The sequence below is a fragment of the Bemisia tabaci genome, chromosome 3 (assembly GCF_918797505.1).
Source record: "Bemisia tabaci chromosome 3, PGI_BMITA_v3".
NCBI lineage: Eukaryota > Metazoa > Arthropoda > Insecta > Hemiptera > Aleyrodidae > Bemisia > Bemisia tabaci.
Window position 1 is genome coordinate 38,110,188 of NC_092795.1, and position 15,385 is coordinate 38,125,572.

Sequence of the window (15,385 nt, forward strand, 5' to 3'; positions counted from 1 at the left end):
TTATAACGCGTTATATCCAAAATCTAAGCTCAGATTCGGATTCCTCGTGAAAAATCGATGCGATATTATGTATCTTTTATCAGCATAGCATGAAGGAAAAGAGGTTAAACGACGCGCACAGATTCTATCACATCGCCCTTTTGAAATATGCCGCCGGTCGCCCGACGTATAACCGAACGGGGAGCTAGGCGCCACTGGCGCTAGCTAAGCGTTCGGTTTCGTCCTGAAGAATTTCTGACGATAAATTCTTATTCTTCCTTCTCGCCACTGACCCACTCAGCAGCTACCCATGTTGCCAAGTATGTCTACGTTAAGCCTCTTTCCTTCACGCCACGCCAGGGTATGATACATGTAATGGCATCGATTTTTCACGAGGAATCCGAATCTGAGCTCAGATTTTGGATATCACGCGTTTTAAGTCAAAGGAGGGGTATTGATAAGGGCCTTTTTGCCCCCCCCCCCCCCCCTCAAGAGTATGATACATGTAATGGCATCGATTTTTCACGAGGAATCCGAATCCGAGCTTAGATTTTGGATATCACGCGTTTTAAGTCAAAGGAGGGGTATTGATAAGGGCTTTTTTGCCCCCCCCCTCTCCCTAGAAGGTTTTTTGCCCCCCCCCCCTCCCCTAGAATCTGGAAATGTATACGGGTTTTCCAAGTCGACTCAATGTAGTTGACGGAAATAATCATGATTTTGTCCATATAGGCCATCTGGATACGTGTCAAACGATTGCGCGCCGGAACATACATTTGCAGTAGTGCAGGCGCATTTTAGCGAAAATGCGTGTTTTTCTATCACTCCGAGGCTTTGTTGACACCGAGCGCATCGTCTAACTAAAACGAGCTTTTGATATGTTACCAAGGAGGCTTCAGGACACATCTGACCCTGGTTTATGGCTTTAGTCAGATGATGCGCTCATAGCTAAAACTTTTTCAAAAGTCGACTGTTAAGGGACATCCGCAAAAGTCTGAGAGGAACACGCCTTTCCAACTGTATGCATGCTACATATATTATCGAGGGCAAAATGCGTCTAAGTAGATTTAAAACTTCAAAAATTTCCCGAGGGAGGCCCCTCGGACCCCCTCCCCCCCCCTTTGTGCTGGGGGTCCGGGCCTTATAACTGGCCCGAGATGGCTTGTGGCGGGCCTGGGTGGTGATAGAAATGTTTCGCATAATACAATATACAGTGTGTTTAAAAAAGACTGCATTTGATTTTATTCCACTTTTATATCTTTTATCTGTTAAACGTATTCCGAAATGTTTACCCACCTTAAAAAAGTACCGATACTTGATTTGAAAGTTTGAATAAGCATACTAACTCCAAATTATAATCTAGCGTGGGGTACGTAGTTTGGGCACTTTTCCGGAGCCGGCAAGCCCTTGCGCAAGTCTGTGACGTTCTCGCCAGAGTTAGAAGTGTAAATACTTTTTACGAGCGGAGGGGTCAAGATCACGGTCGGGACGCCGCGCAGCGAGTCAGCTCCCTGCCCGGGGAACGAAAGCCCGACAGCCGGGAAGACGGCGGGATTATCCGGGAACGTGAAGGGATTCCCGGCTCAGGTGGGCATCCTTGACACACATCCACCCCGATGCCAGATGATCAGCGCCCGCGGCTGATCGGGCCTTCAGAATATTGACATTTTCCTGAGTGACGAGACGACCCTTTACGCACGTACATGGAGCAAGCCTCAGCGAGATTCGACGCCACGCGGAATTTTCCGCGGTGCTGTGATCTGGTGGCTCGAACGGAACTACCCTTAGCACCTGGATGGGCTCCTTTTATACGAATGATAAAGGTACTCTATATAGTATAGTACAGCGTCTATACATACGAATGAAATAATGGTTTGTCGAGCGCAGATGCTTCGAATAGGTATCCAATTATTCATATTGAATAGTTTTGAAGGAACCCTCGTTGTTTTTTTTTTTTGTTTTTTTTTTTTTAAAGAAAATACCTAAAACAAACAAAAAACATGCCTTTATCGTGCATGAAAGAGTACCTACCTACGTATAGATTTAAATAAAGAAGAAGAAAAAGTACTCTTTGCAAACACAGGTACATCCACACTTTTTTTTTCCCCCTACGTAAACCTAGGTGCAGGGTGGGCCTAGGGTACTGACAAGTGTTTATACCTTTGGAGCACGTACTTATGAACTTTTAGAAATGAAAGATTCCGGTTCGGACCAATGCTCACGGTGGAAAGGGACAGATTTTTTAAGGGGAGCTCATTTTTTAGTACCGCCAAGAATTCCCCTCTCCCACGCATTGGGGACGACTCAAAATTTCCACCCCCCCCCCTTTTTGACACATCAATTGTAATAAGATAAAAAAGGTTATGTCCGCTCAAACTGAAGTTCAATCAAAATTTTCGTACTCGGCTATTCTCGATCCAAGTTCAATCAGGACAAATTTTCAAAAATTACTAAGTTCTAGTCGAAAGATCGCAAAGGGACCGTCTACGGATTAAAGTCGTAGCTCTGCTATTGCTTACGTACCCAAATTATCGGAGGACATACTTCTCGTCATTTCGCAAGGGGGAGGGGCAAAGACATTAGGGGGCTTGGAGGAGCGTCCAGTTTTTCTTCAGTCCGGAAAGGCAGTTCGCCTTCAATTTTTTGAATATGCAGCACGGACATCCTAGGAGCACGAATAGTTGCATCTCCGCTCTGACCCAACTGTAACTCGTCCGCCGCCGAGTCACTCAAAAGCCATGATTTATTTCCAGCTTTCGTAATGAGCTCCATAGTCTTTAATATAATTAAGGAATAAAAATAACGGTAACTCGTCTACCCGACACGAAAACAAAACGTGCCAGAGAATCTATAATGTCGCTAATTTGGGTGTGCGTTTTCTTAACTTTAGAGTCCACACCAAATAAATTTACGCACTTAGACTGCGACGGAAGAGCCGACGTCTTGCTTCTTGTTGCAATTACATGTAAAAATGACGTGAGACGATTTTCTGTCGCACTCCCAAACTTCTTTAGTGTGGACCTCAATAAATTTCTTTTTCGGGGACGAGGAAGGGGGGGGGGTACACTTTTGCCAGTTTGTTGTGACGATATTTACCCACAGCTCACTCGAAGGTTAAACGTAAATCAAATCTCTAAAAATGTATTATGTGAAGGATAGTGAAACGTAGGTGAAAAGCGCCTGCCGGAAAAATTAGGTGGAGCACCGAAAGTTCACAAAGTCTCCTGTGATAAGAGTAAATTGCGTAGCAGCTGGTAGACAGCGCCACCGTCGTAGTCGCTCCGAGCATTCTGTATTCATTCTATTGATCAAATTATTTCCCTTCTCACGCCTCCCTTCTGCCTCTGCCTATCATACCTGTTATCATCTCGTTTTTCATTTCGGTGCCGTTTGACGTTTGTTTGAAAACTCCGCAGGCCACGCTTATTTCTTAAATCCCTCGGTTTTTGTTAAAACATCAATGATATTGCAATCGTTGCAATGGAAGGTAAGAAGTGCGGTTCCCACAATCACTATTTTACAAATCATTCACGCACGCTCTTATCATAAAAATTACCGTATCATTGTATTCACATTCGGTATGTAGTTTTTCAGTGGTGCTTGTCTCTGTTATCACTACATACAATTCGACTGTTGTACTCTCCCTTCCTCTGATTTTCTCACTCAAGTTTTACTCATTATTTTCCGTTTAAAATTTTCAATCATCTTTCGTGGAAATTTATTGATTATAGCTGTCAAGGAACACAAAATTTCTGTGACACCTGTCCATGGTCAAATTCCAGGACCTCCAATTACAAAGTTTACCCCTGACCTTGATGTCAATTGCCAGCTGTTCCTAACTGTCCAAATTCCATTGATCAATATTAAATATCCAGGAATTCAAACCTGAAGTAAATGGCAAATGCTGAAGTGAGATAAAGTTCCTCCTCATTCCCAAGGCCAACGATCACCCCTCATCGATCCAGCACCGGTCTTCGAGTTGTCGTTCATTCAAATTGCTGCAATGCCCGGTATTAAGCACTTGAGATGATCTTTTGTTTACTTAAGATTCTTTTACTTTCCCTCCTAAAACTGGTGCATTTTTCATGAAGCATTTCCGGACCAGCATTCTAATTAAATTTACAAAATGCCTGAGTTCATAGAATCTAACCTCTTTCCTTCCTTCGACATGCACTTATGTTTCAAATTGGTGACTCTGACTGATGAGCAATGAATAGCTAAGGAACATTGTTTGTTGCATCATAGCACCAAAAGTTTATTGATAGCACAATTTTTTTCAAATGCTTTCAATAGTGGAAATGAGGAAGAAAATCAAAGTCTAGCCTGCCGACAGGATGCAATTCCATTTCCTTGCTTATAAACAAATACAAATAAATGGGTTCTCATTTGATTCCTCAGTGGATTCAACAACAAGGAGAAATTGTCTTGCTTGCATTCTGATTGAGATGAATGCACTTCTCCTTTTGACATATTTGATGGGCCCTTGATAATGATAGTTTTGGACTCATTGAACTCATTGAGAAGGAGGGGGGATTGGAACTACATAATGAGGAAGTACGGAGCTCCTCAGCATCTTGGCGGAATCCAAAATTGATTATTCTTGTATCTAAGGGGAGAAAAATGTCTTTAAGCCACTTTTCATAGATAAACCAAACGAATTAGGGGAGAGCGTCCTGTCCAGTAGTACTTACTGTAATTTGTGTCAAGCGAGTTTGGATTTGCAGAGTAAGGGCAAAAAGGCGTTGCAAATAATGGATTACCTAACTGTGGTGTACTGTATCACTTGAATGCTGATAAAACATGAATTCAGTATTGAAACGTCCAAGTGCTTCAGCACCTATGCTTTTTTTTTGCATCCTTACCTTGATCCAATTGTAATAGCATAAATTTATTACTTTTCTTTTTCAGGTGGCAGCGATAATTTATCGGAACTGTTCACCGAACTGAGCTTAGCAGTTGACCAAAAGTCTGACAAAGTCTCTGTAATACTAGATAATTTATGCTCTAAAGTAGATAAATCTCAAATACGTAAGTACCTAGCGTTCATTTTTGTATTTTTTGTTTAACATTTTTGTCCTGTCACCCAGGTCATCAAGAATCCTCTTCAAAAATCAGATTTAAACTAATTTTCGTAAAATTTGAAGCCTAATTACAGACATCAGATATTTTTCTGGAATAATCAGAATAATTCTCTGTATACGATGATACAACCATAAGATCACCTACTTGAAAAGAATCTGTATCTGTATCCATCTAAGTAAGGTATCCTGTCTGAAAAAATGCATCTGAGGTTCTCTTTTTTTTATTTATTTATTTTCTTTTTTCATTTTAATTCTACAATCCACTAATCGCACGTTCAGTAATTATTTCAGTCATTATTATACCTAACAGAATGGATAAACTTTCTACAGATATATATGGTGCAAAAGTATATGCTTTTGATACTTAGGTACGTATTCTATTTTCTGTAATTATTTTTTCAAAACTTTGCCAAGCAGTTTATTTATTAGATAGTTTTAGAAGAATTGAAACCCTTGAACTTTGTTTTCTGCATAGTTTTTACAATTTTATTTATTTTTTTTTCAGCCGATGAATTTGCCTCAGATTGCAGCTCTATATTCTCAGACCAGCTGCACTCTCTTCTGGGGTGGTCTTCATCGGAGACTGTCACCAAGACTGCAGATGTCATCGCATCACTCGCAAAAATTGAATCTACGCGGGTTGCGCTGACAAAACCGAAAATTGCTGCAGCCTTATTGGAGGTTCTGAAGCAAAATGCTGGCCTGTCGAGTGATCAAAATTATTTGGCCATGAAGCATGCAAGTCGAGCTCTAGGAAATTTGTGCTACGAAAACAGTGAGTCTTGCACTTTCTTTTCTCTTTTTGTAAACTGCTACAAAATTAGATGTTCGAAAGTAAAATTCTTTCATCTGTAGACTTTTTTAACTGTAACTTAAGGGAAAGGAAGGACAGAATGCTCGTCATCCCCTCTTCTACAGTAATTTTAACTACATAGTACATACAATCGCTGGACTCGAGCTTTTTTGAAAATTAGATGGTATCTCACTCTCCTCCTCCTCCTCCTCCCCCCCCCCCCCTCCAAAGAAAAGAAAACCATTTCAGCTTTAATGTATATTTGTTTTTTATCTTCTGAGGAAACTCTCCTATCTTCCTGTGCCAAGAAACTTTTGACAAAGCAATTTAAAAAATGACATGAAAATATACTCTTAATCTCCTTAAGTAATTTCAACTGCCCTTTAAGATAAGAAAAAAATATGGTTTTTCAACTTTTGTAATCCAACTGCAAGGCAAACTTATATTTAGCCATGAAAAAGAGTTTGTAAAATGATTATTTGGAAGAAAAAGAAAAAATATTTTTCAGGCTTTACTGTTCCAAAATCTGTCAAAAAGCCTAAAATTGCGGATATTTGTTAATTTAAGCAATTTTTCCCACTTTTTCTAAGATTCCATTTCCAATAATGAATTATCGCTTCTCGGTAGATACGAAGATGAAATTTGTAAAAGCGATTTTTGGTCAGACGTGTTCCCCCTCTTTCATGCGTAGGAATGAAGCATAAAACTCTGAACTTCTGCAATTTGCAATTTCTACCCCCCTTCAATTGACACCCAATCTTTTTCCAGATGAAGGGCGCAAATGTGTAATGGAGCATGATGGGCTGAAAATAATCCTTCATGCAATTGAGAGCACTATCAACCTTCCAGACAAAGAGTTGTGTTATTCTTTAAGAGCATGTGTGGTTGGATTGCTGTTGAATCTGATCATGGGTCAAACAGACCTTTATCCAGAAGTGAGTATTCTAGAATGTGTTCAATCTCTGTTTTTTATGATTTCCTCAAAAATTTACAAGCTATCAATTAATGAATTCAGACTTTTCAAAAATGCTTGTGACATCTCCTAAGGCATTTGCCTTTCTGAGAGGAAAAGCAATTCTCATAATTTATGTAGAATATTATGAAGCATTCATATGACACAAGTATCCACTTCTGAAACAGTATTCCTTTTTTAGGTCCTTTCCAGTCCCTCTTTTAATATTAAAGGCCTCTTGCAATTTTGTGAAATATATTGGGTCCAATAGGAGCCCTTAAATTGGCTTAAAAACTTTAAATGTTGGCTGAACTCAAGTAGAACATCCAACTGTTTTCCATGCTTTACTTCCTTCAATCTTAAGGTAACTAATTGGAATTCACATAGATACCCAAACAAATAACAGGAGGTCATGTAGTGTTGCATCTAAATTTTGATCAAACATGGCCAACTCTTCTGATTTTCAATACTATCTTCTTCCTGCAGTCCAACTCATCTAATCTTTGATTTTATCCTCTTTTTCAGCTCATCAAATTAGGAACTGTGGAATTATTAACAAAAATTTTAGAAGCAGGTGCTGAGCAAGATGAAACTGCAGCCATACATGTTCTAATGATCCTTAGCCTGTTAGCAGAGTCTGTAAACGGTGAACCACTGCTAACCAATAGGTTGTGCTCTGTATTAGTCAAAACTTTAGGAAAATCCACATCTGGTGAACTTAGTGAACTCTGCGTAGAGTTAATTCATGGACAAGCAGAAAATAGTAAGTATCCTATTAAACATGATATTCCTTATTACAAGGTTGTAAGCCGATTAGAACTAGATTGTGATAGAGTTTTTTTATACCTGTAAACAAAATCTGATGGTTGGCCCTTTTAGTCGATGATCAAAAACATTTTGAGGAATCTTTTGGTTTCAATTTAAAGCGCCCAATGTTCAGCATTTAATTCACTAAATCTAAGATGGTCAGTTTTACTAATTCTTCCAGTCAAAATCCAGAATGTTAGGATTCCACTATGCTCTGATCCAGGTGCATTTATATTTTGTAAAAGCCATGTTATAACTTAAATTGCTTCTTTTCCACAAAAAAGACCATCAGCATTACCTAGCTTGATCTTAAAACTTGAATTTACTTCTATTTGTTGATCATTTTGCTGTCAATTTTTCCCCCTTGTTGCCTTTATGTACTCATTTGACTTTCCTACTTTGTTTTAGATGAAATTCGCTTACAACTCGCCAAGTGTGGACTTTGCGAATTGTTGATTCAACTGATGGAGGAGCATAGAGCATTAGTCAATGATGATGAAACGAGAAATCTATTGAAAATGGCTTGTGATCTCATTATCATTATTTTGAATGGAGGTAAGCACAATTCGCTCCTACTTTTACAATGCATTGGTAAAAGTATTCAATTTTAAATGGCTACTTTTTACACTTCCTCAAAAACAGTCAGAGCCAAGAATTATTGTTTTTTTTCTTAAAACCAAAGCTCATTAGAAGCTTAGAAATTAAGCTTTACAAGGATTGATTGTTTTGATTTATCTTATTCGTGTAGAACTTTTCAAAAAAGAAATCGAACTTACCCAAAAAATGTTGAAGTTGTCTCAACTTTTTGAAATCATGCTCAAATTTTGTCTAACAACTACTCACTAAACATTGCTTAATTTGACGATCACATTTTGGCGCAGCTCACATTTTGGGCGGATACAGAATGAAATACCAGCAATTCATTCTAAAAAATTTCATCTCCTCCATTCATTCTGTCCTATTTTATATTGATAGGTACATTCATGTTTTTTTTTTTTTTTTTTTTTTTTTTTTTTTTTTTTTCCTTTCTTTTTCCTTTCTTTTTCTACAAAATAAGATGATACATTTCATAATCTGTCATGCTCAAACGTTCAAGAAATGATTTGTTGAATTTCCCCCTGCAAAGGAACTTTCAAAAATTGTAATTTTAAAATATTTGAAGAAAAAAACAGCATCCTTAGAATGATGTCTGCCGTAATGCCTGTGCTATTCTGCTATTCTCCTAAAGAGCAATACCTTAATTTTAGCCTTGATATCTCCAATCTTTGAATAACTGCTCGGCGCCTGTAATTTCTCAGTATAATGTTTTTTGGCCACTTTCAAGTTTTTCTGCATCGACATATGTTGTTATCAGAGGAGTAAATTTTCATACTTTTTTTCCTTTATATGTGTGTGTATGTGTATTTACTGCATAAAAGAATTGATGACTTCTACGGTATTAAGATGGAACACTCAGATTTTTACTTTAATGTTTCATTTTTCAGATGATTGTATGCGTCTACTGTATGGGGATGGCAAAGGAAAAGTGTTCCTAGGTTTGACCCAATGGCTAACCTCAACTGATGATGATCTCCAAATCACTGGTGTTTTGGCAATGGGAAATTTTGCAAGAACTGGTACGATTCCTTTTCTTTTTGTCTCTCCTTCAAAACACTTACCTTAGCTGCTTGCTTTGTTGGCAGTAATAAAGGCCTAAAATGAGAGACTCCCCCCCCCCCCCCCAATTCGACAAGAGTCATAAAATTAATACCATTGATGAAGTTAATTATGTTTTAAACTAAGTAAATTATATAAAGGAACTTCCTAGGTTTTTTTTGTCTCTATTTTTAGCCTTGTTTACCCATTGTTTTGTGATTTTTCTAGGTAAATTATATATTTTACCGTGCAGTTTGATACTTAGCATTTGGCAGATCGATGAGAGTAAATTACTGCAGCTAACTAGAAATTTTAAAGCTTGACTTTTCTTGTAGATACATAATCTTTATTGTCTCATAATATCAATCAAATAGTTTTTTTTTATCTATCTTTTGGATCTGTGTTGCAGATAATCATTGCGCTCAAATTGTGGCAGCAGGTGTAGGAAAGAAACTCATCAGCATCCTCTCAAAGAACAACACACCCTCAGGTGACATTCGGTTGCAACATGCTTTACTCAGTGCTCTCAGGTTAGAGAAGAAAACTGCATACCTATTTTTTCATACCACATTGCAAACCGTCATTTCTCAAGATTATTCATGTTTGTTTTTTAAGCTCCAAATATAAATTTTACCTCATGTCCTCAATTTTAATTCGCAATCGGTATTTTCATTGCTAGCAAATGAATGAATAGAATAAATAATAGATGTACAACTTACTCAGTACAATAACTATAATAGTGCTTGACAGTGTTTATGTAGGATGTATAACTTATCTGATTTTTAGTGAGCAAGTATAATAATATGGCCTATTTTCAGGGACTATAAAAATATAAACAAGATACCTCAACATTAATTTTAATTTGATCCATTTAAGAATAAGTAAAAATCACATTTTTACCATAATTAATGAGAGGTAATTAATTTTTTAATCCTATCATCAGATGCTTTTACCTTTTATAACTGTTTTCCATCAATAGGTATTTACTTTTTGAACTCTCAGCAAAAAAAGCTAAAGTTGCTTTCCACCTATGTTCTTTTTAACAGAATTAATTTAACATCCCTACCTTTAAAGATTATTGAGCCATTTCGTCCCTGTGTTGACCCTGCAACAAGTGAAGAGGAGCAGCTGTTGCATCCCTGATCTGGGATGACCTTGACACACTGTGGCTTGAAGTGGGTCAGGTTCACCTCTAATAGGGTCAAATGGGAAGTAGCTCAGCATTCACCTGAGTTCCAGAGGCCAAGCTTGTGTTCACAAAGTGGATTTGCCTCTCCTCCACCCCTTGCCCATTTCCCCACCCTCATTTCCTACCTTTTTTCAAAATCTTCTTTTTTATATTTGGAAGTGGGTTGATCAGACTTGTTATCAATGTCTAGCAGCAATTTTGTTTCCACCCTCCGTCTGTATGAGGAAATTTTTAAACAGATGGAAACATTCGTATTCAAATTCGGCTGAATCCCCCCACCCCCACCCCACCCACCTACCTAGTTTTGCTGCTTCCAAATATTACTGCATAACACCTTGCTTCAAAATTTCAAGGTGTGAAAGAAATTTCCATCCATGCTGTAGGGTTATCACATGAGAAACTTTCAACTTATTTATTTTTGAACAAAAGAGAATGTGAGGTGCAATTTGGAAAAAAAAAAATTAAAAAGACCGAGTATGTTAGTTTGATATATACTTTATAACTTTCCGAGTTTATGTAATTTACCTTCTCATACAGAGATACTTGTCTGTAATTTTTTTTTTTTTTTTTTTTTTTTTTTTTTTTTTTTTTTTTTTTTTTTTTTTTAACCAAAGTATGTTATAAAAATTTTGATTTTTGATTTAACCAAAAATCTATTAATACCGTACCTTCCATTTCACTCTACTCCACTTCAATATATTTTCACTCTCTCTGTCATACCTATGTGATTTCCCTTTGCACTTTGATCATTGGTTAGTTAATTTAATTATTTTTCTTCCTCTTCTTCTTGAAAAAACTGTAATTATTAGAACTGTGCATATAACATTGTGATTTAAGCTGATCTTAGTCTTAATTACTTATTTTTAAGTATGTCCAGTTTTAAATGAGGCTGAGATCAGTCCAGTAGGTCGTATATTTGTTAAGTTTCAGCACCAGTTCAAATCATTTTGGGATACTCAAGGGATCAATGTATGGAGAAGGTTATGAGTAGATTTTACTGTACCAGCCTCTTTAAATGTACCAAGAAGGTAAAAAAAACAACAATCAAAGCTCTTCTGGTTTCTTTCAGGAATTTGTCCATTCCTGCTCAAAACAAACCAAAACTCATTGCGGACGGTATCATTGATGTTGTAATGCCAATGTTGAACATCCCAACCTTTCCTGTAGTCTTCAAGCTTCTTGGAACTCTCCGCATGCTGGTTGACGGCCAAGGTAAGCTGAAAGGTCTCAGTATACCTACCTAATCTTCAATTTTTAGGATCATTTCGAACTTCAAAATTTTGCTCGATTCTTATTCTATTCAGAGTGTAGACATATTCCTCTGAGCCCACCAAATGTTGTGTTTTGTCTCATAATCAAGGACTATCGTATTTTGTCTCTTCATAAGTGCTTCACCAAGTCTACTTGGATTTGTAAATTTTAATAGGGGCTCGTCTCCAGAACGTAATCGAAAATTAATGCCGTTTTTTCTTTCCATGCTTTCGTACAAGCTCAATTAATTTTGACCAAAAAAAAAACTAGAGACTCTTGACTTTAACTCAGTTGTATTTGCAATCAATAATCTAGCATGAAATCAACAAACATTAGAACTCTGTCGTGCAAAGGAGCAAGAAATAACACTGAAAGCTCGTGAAAGCCAGATGCACTCCGGCAGAGCATCACCGAGGCAAGTTGCGGCACGGGAGAATACATTTTGTCAATCGGATGCTTGCAATTATTTATTTTTTCTTGTTTGCCATTCTTAGAAAAATATATTTACCTCCTTAACTGTTTCTTTAGAACTAACATGATACATTTTGTTCTTACAGAGAGAGTAGCTTGTGATTTAGGTCAAAGAAAAGATTTACTCAAAAAACTAGTGGAATGGACTGGAACAGAGGATCATCCTGGTGTACAGGGCGAAGCTTGCAGACTTTTAGCCTGGTTAATAAAAAATAGCAGGTAAAATAGTTTTATATTATCTCTTCTTCCTCTTCCTCCACTGATAAAGCTTTTAAGTACCAAGCAACAAACCAAAACAACAGTAAATACATATATTAGAGGTTTGCCCCAGCAATAAAAATATTCAACTATGTGTAGAAGAAGAGAGCCAACTTTGTGTCCATCTCTTGGCCTATCTCTTGATTTGAACCCAACGGTTTATCACAACCATATAGCACACAGTCATGACCACAGTCATTATATCTACCTTTCTTTACCAATAAGTCTCTCTAAGAAAATTTTAAAGTATGAAATAGTGTGGTTTTCTAAAAATATCATTTTGGTGAATAAGAATATTACAAAATATTACATCTTCAGCCGAAGACATAAACGGTAATACATAGGCTGTCCCAAAACAACAGACAGTAAGGCTGTAATTCGGGAACTTCAATAGATATCAACATGCGGTTTGTGGGAGGTGGTAGCTTATACTCTTAGCTCTTAAACGAGCCTAAGTTGAGCTAGTTTGCTTAAAAACTCAATGAGTTATATCAATTTTCCCGAAATGTGTAAAAAATACAGAGTCAATCGAAAATTCTAGGCAGTTAAGTCAGAAAATAATGAATATATAAACAGAAAAATAGGTGTGTAAATTGCTGCGTCATCTGGACATTGTTTATCTTTGAAAAATATTATATTCTTATTTTATTTCTGCAGAGATCGAGAAGTGATGGGCCGAATGGTTGCTGCAGGTGCAGTTCCTTGTCTAGTCGGAATGATCACTGCGGAACACACTGTTATGCAAAATGAAGCTTTGCTGGCGCTGTGTCTGCTCAGTGCCATGCGACTAGCCGATGCCGAGAAGAGCTTCATTCAGGCACGTGTCGGTGAAAAAATTAACACTCTAGTCAATGAAATGAACCCACCGCGAGAAGTATTTATGATCGTCGTTGCCATGTTGTGTCAGTTAGTTAATTCAAGTAAGTATCCTTTTAAATATAATCTGAGCGGAATTTTATCAAAGATTGATTGTTAGCCTTTATCTTTTCATGGTTTTCTTTCCCCTCCAAAGTATCTATTTTCTTTTCAGCTTTTACCCTGTTTTTTTTTTATGTGTCTTTAATTGTATTATGTTGGGTTGATCAAATTTGTTAGTTGAATATACTTATACCTATTATTTATTTAGCCAATGCAATAATGCTCTCTACTTTTCCAGGTGAACTTATCCTACATCTCCGAGAAACTGGCGTGAGCAAAACCATTGGTTCCTATGCTTCATCACGAGAGAACATGAATGACACTCTGGATCAAGTTGCAAGTCTGATTGCGCTCTTCGACCCAATGTTGTAAGCTTTCATGATGAGACTCTCCTCAAATTTAAGAGACTCTCTCTCTCTTTCCCTCATGCTTGTCTGTTCCCAATCCATGCACCGATTGGGGTATTTAAGTGACGTTGATCAAGCAAAGAGCTCTGAATGTCCCTCGTAGTTGCATTGACTTAACACTGATGCAGACGCAAGTACTTTTGCATGTGTGTTTATGTACAGCAATGCTACTGCCAAGTGATTCCTCTTGGGAAAGGTGCATTAGGCAGAGCTTGTTGAGGATTGATTGAACATTTCTAGAATGTTCTATGACGAATCAAGTAGATGCATGTATAAATCTTCCCTCTCTCCAGCCTCTCTTTGAAAGAAATTTTATTTTTTTCTTTTGAACAGAAGCCTGAGCATAATTTTTCTAAATTTTTCAGTGAATAATTCAATGGAATAAGCTCTTCAATGAGAATAAAAGACACAATTAAAATGAAAACCTACGAACATATGTAAAATTGAAGAAGTAAAATTTATGAAATATTCTTAAACCAAAATCAGCAGTAGAGAATAGATTATAAGTATGTAGGTTTTTTTTTCCTTCTTTTTCCCCCATTCCAGGGAAAATAAAAACTTGCATGCACGGCGATTATTGAATAATGTGATTTACATATTAAAAGGTTGAGATTGGGCTTTGTCTTGTCTTGTCGTATTGACCTAGATTCAATAATGGGGCCACAAGATCTTTCATATTTTCACTTACAAAAAAAAACGCATTTGTTTCCATACCTAAGCAAGAGGAAGTAACAAGAAAACTCCTTTGAGCAACTTTTCTCTTTTGAATAAATAGTGATAATAATGAAAAATAATTTGCATTTACTAAACCTCAGTTTAGATTTGTCCAATACTAAGAAAGGGATAAAAAATAATTTTCTTAATAATTGAACGTCCTTACATCTAACAGTCAGTAAAGAACTTAGAGGTTATAAACTTCTTTTCATAAGGAAGGTTAATCTTTTTCAGAGATCATGCTTAAAATTTACAATGAGCTGAATACTCCAATTTTGACCAGTTTTGATCGCCGTTTCTAATTTTATAAAGTTCTATTCTTTTATTTTTGCAATGCAATTGAAAAATTCATCTTTAAATTTTAAAACAAATCATATATTTAATTTTCTTTTTGAATGAAATCTTGGTGAATTCTATGGGGTTTTTTTTTCAAGTTACCTTGCCTGACAGTCTTTAAATTTTAAATTTTATCAATTGTTACATTTTTTTGTTCCTTTCTGATGTATGATGTTATGATGATATTCCTATGATGATGTATTTAAATTGAGAACCTTGGGAAAGGGCACAAAGGCAAGTACTTTTATTGTGACTGAGTGACATGCATTTCAAGTCATTGATATCCACACTACAGTCTAGGATATTTTGACTTTGTACCATGATTTGTTTTCCTTAAAAGTGGGGTTCATGCTCATTTTTAAGTGCTGGTCATTTAAAACAATGTTCCCCAAGTTTACGCGAATTAATTTCAGTTATGCTTTTACATTAATTATTTTGAATTGCATCGTTTAAGTCCTGGCTTCTTTGCAAAATAACCACTTAATATTCCTATCCTTCAAGAAATGTGTCTTTTGCTACGGAAAGTCTAAATAACGACGCAATAAACAGAAATCTATTTTTATATCATTAAATGGTGAGTAAATAATGTTCTACAAA

At 36.8% G+C, this 15,385-nt stretch overlaps 1 protein-coding gene across 2 annotated transcripts; it reads left to right on the top strand.

Moving 5' to 3' along the window:
- The first annotated feature begins 3,292 nt into the window (after nt 1–3,292).
- vimar (visceral mesodermal armadillo-repeats) lies at nt 3,293–15,131 on the top strand. 2 transcript variants are annotated; one of them, XM_019054318.2, is made up of 12 exons: nt 3,293–3,463; nt 4,885–5,004; nt 5,563–5,832; nt 6,619–6,785; nt 7,328–7,565; nt 8,018–8,164; nt 9,094–9,225; nt 9,654–9,774; nt 11,503–11,645; nt 12,242–12,374; nt 13,071–13,333; nt 13,570–15,131. In XM_019054318.2, the coding sequence occupies exons 1-12, from the start codon at nt 3,457–3,459 to the stop codon at nt 13,701–13,703; spliced, it is 1,875 nt and encodes a 624-aa protein (XP_018909863.1). In that variant the 5' UTR covers nt 3,293–3,456; the 3' UTR covers nt 13,704–15,131. The 2 variants fall into 2 exon arrangements, with proteins under 2 accessions (XP_018909863.1, XP_018909864.1); XM_019054319.2 differs by lacking the exon at nt 3,293–3,463 and adding an exon at nt 3,507–3,986.
- The last annotated feature ends 254 nt before the right edge of the window (nt 15,132–15,385 follow it).

Coding starts and splice junctions, on each gene's coding strand:
- vimar (XM_019054318.2), top strand. Junction 11,646..12,241: donor CATGCTGGTTGACGGCCAAG/GTAAGCTGAAAG, acceptor TTGTTCTTACAG/AGAGAGTAGCTTGTGATTTA. Junction 13,334..13,569: donor GTGTCAGTTAGTTAATTCAA/GTAAGTATCCTT, acceptor CTACTTTTCCAG/GTGAACTTATCCTACATCTC.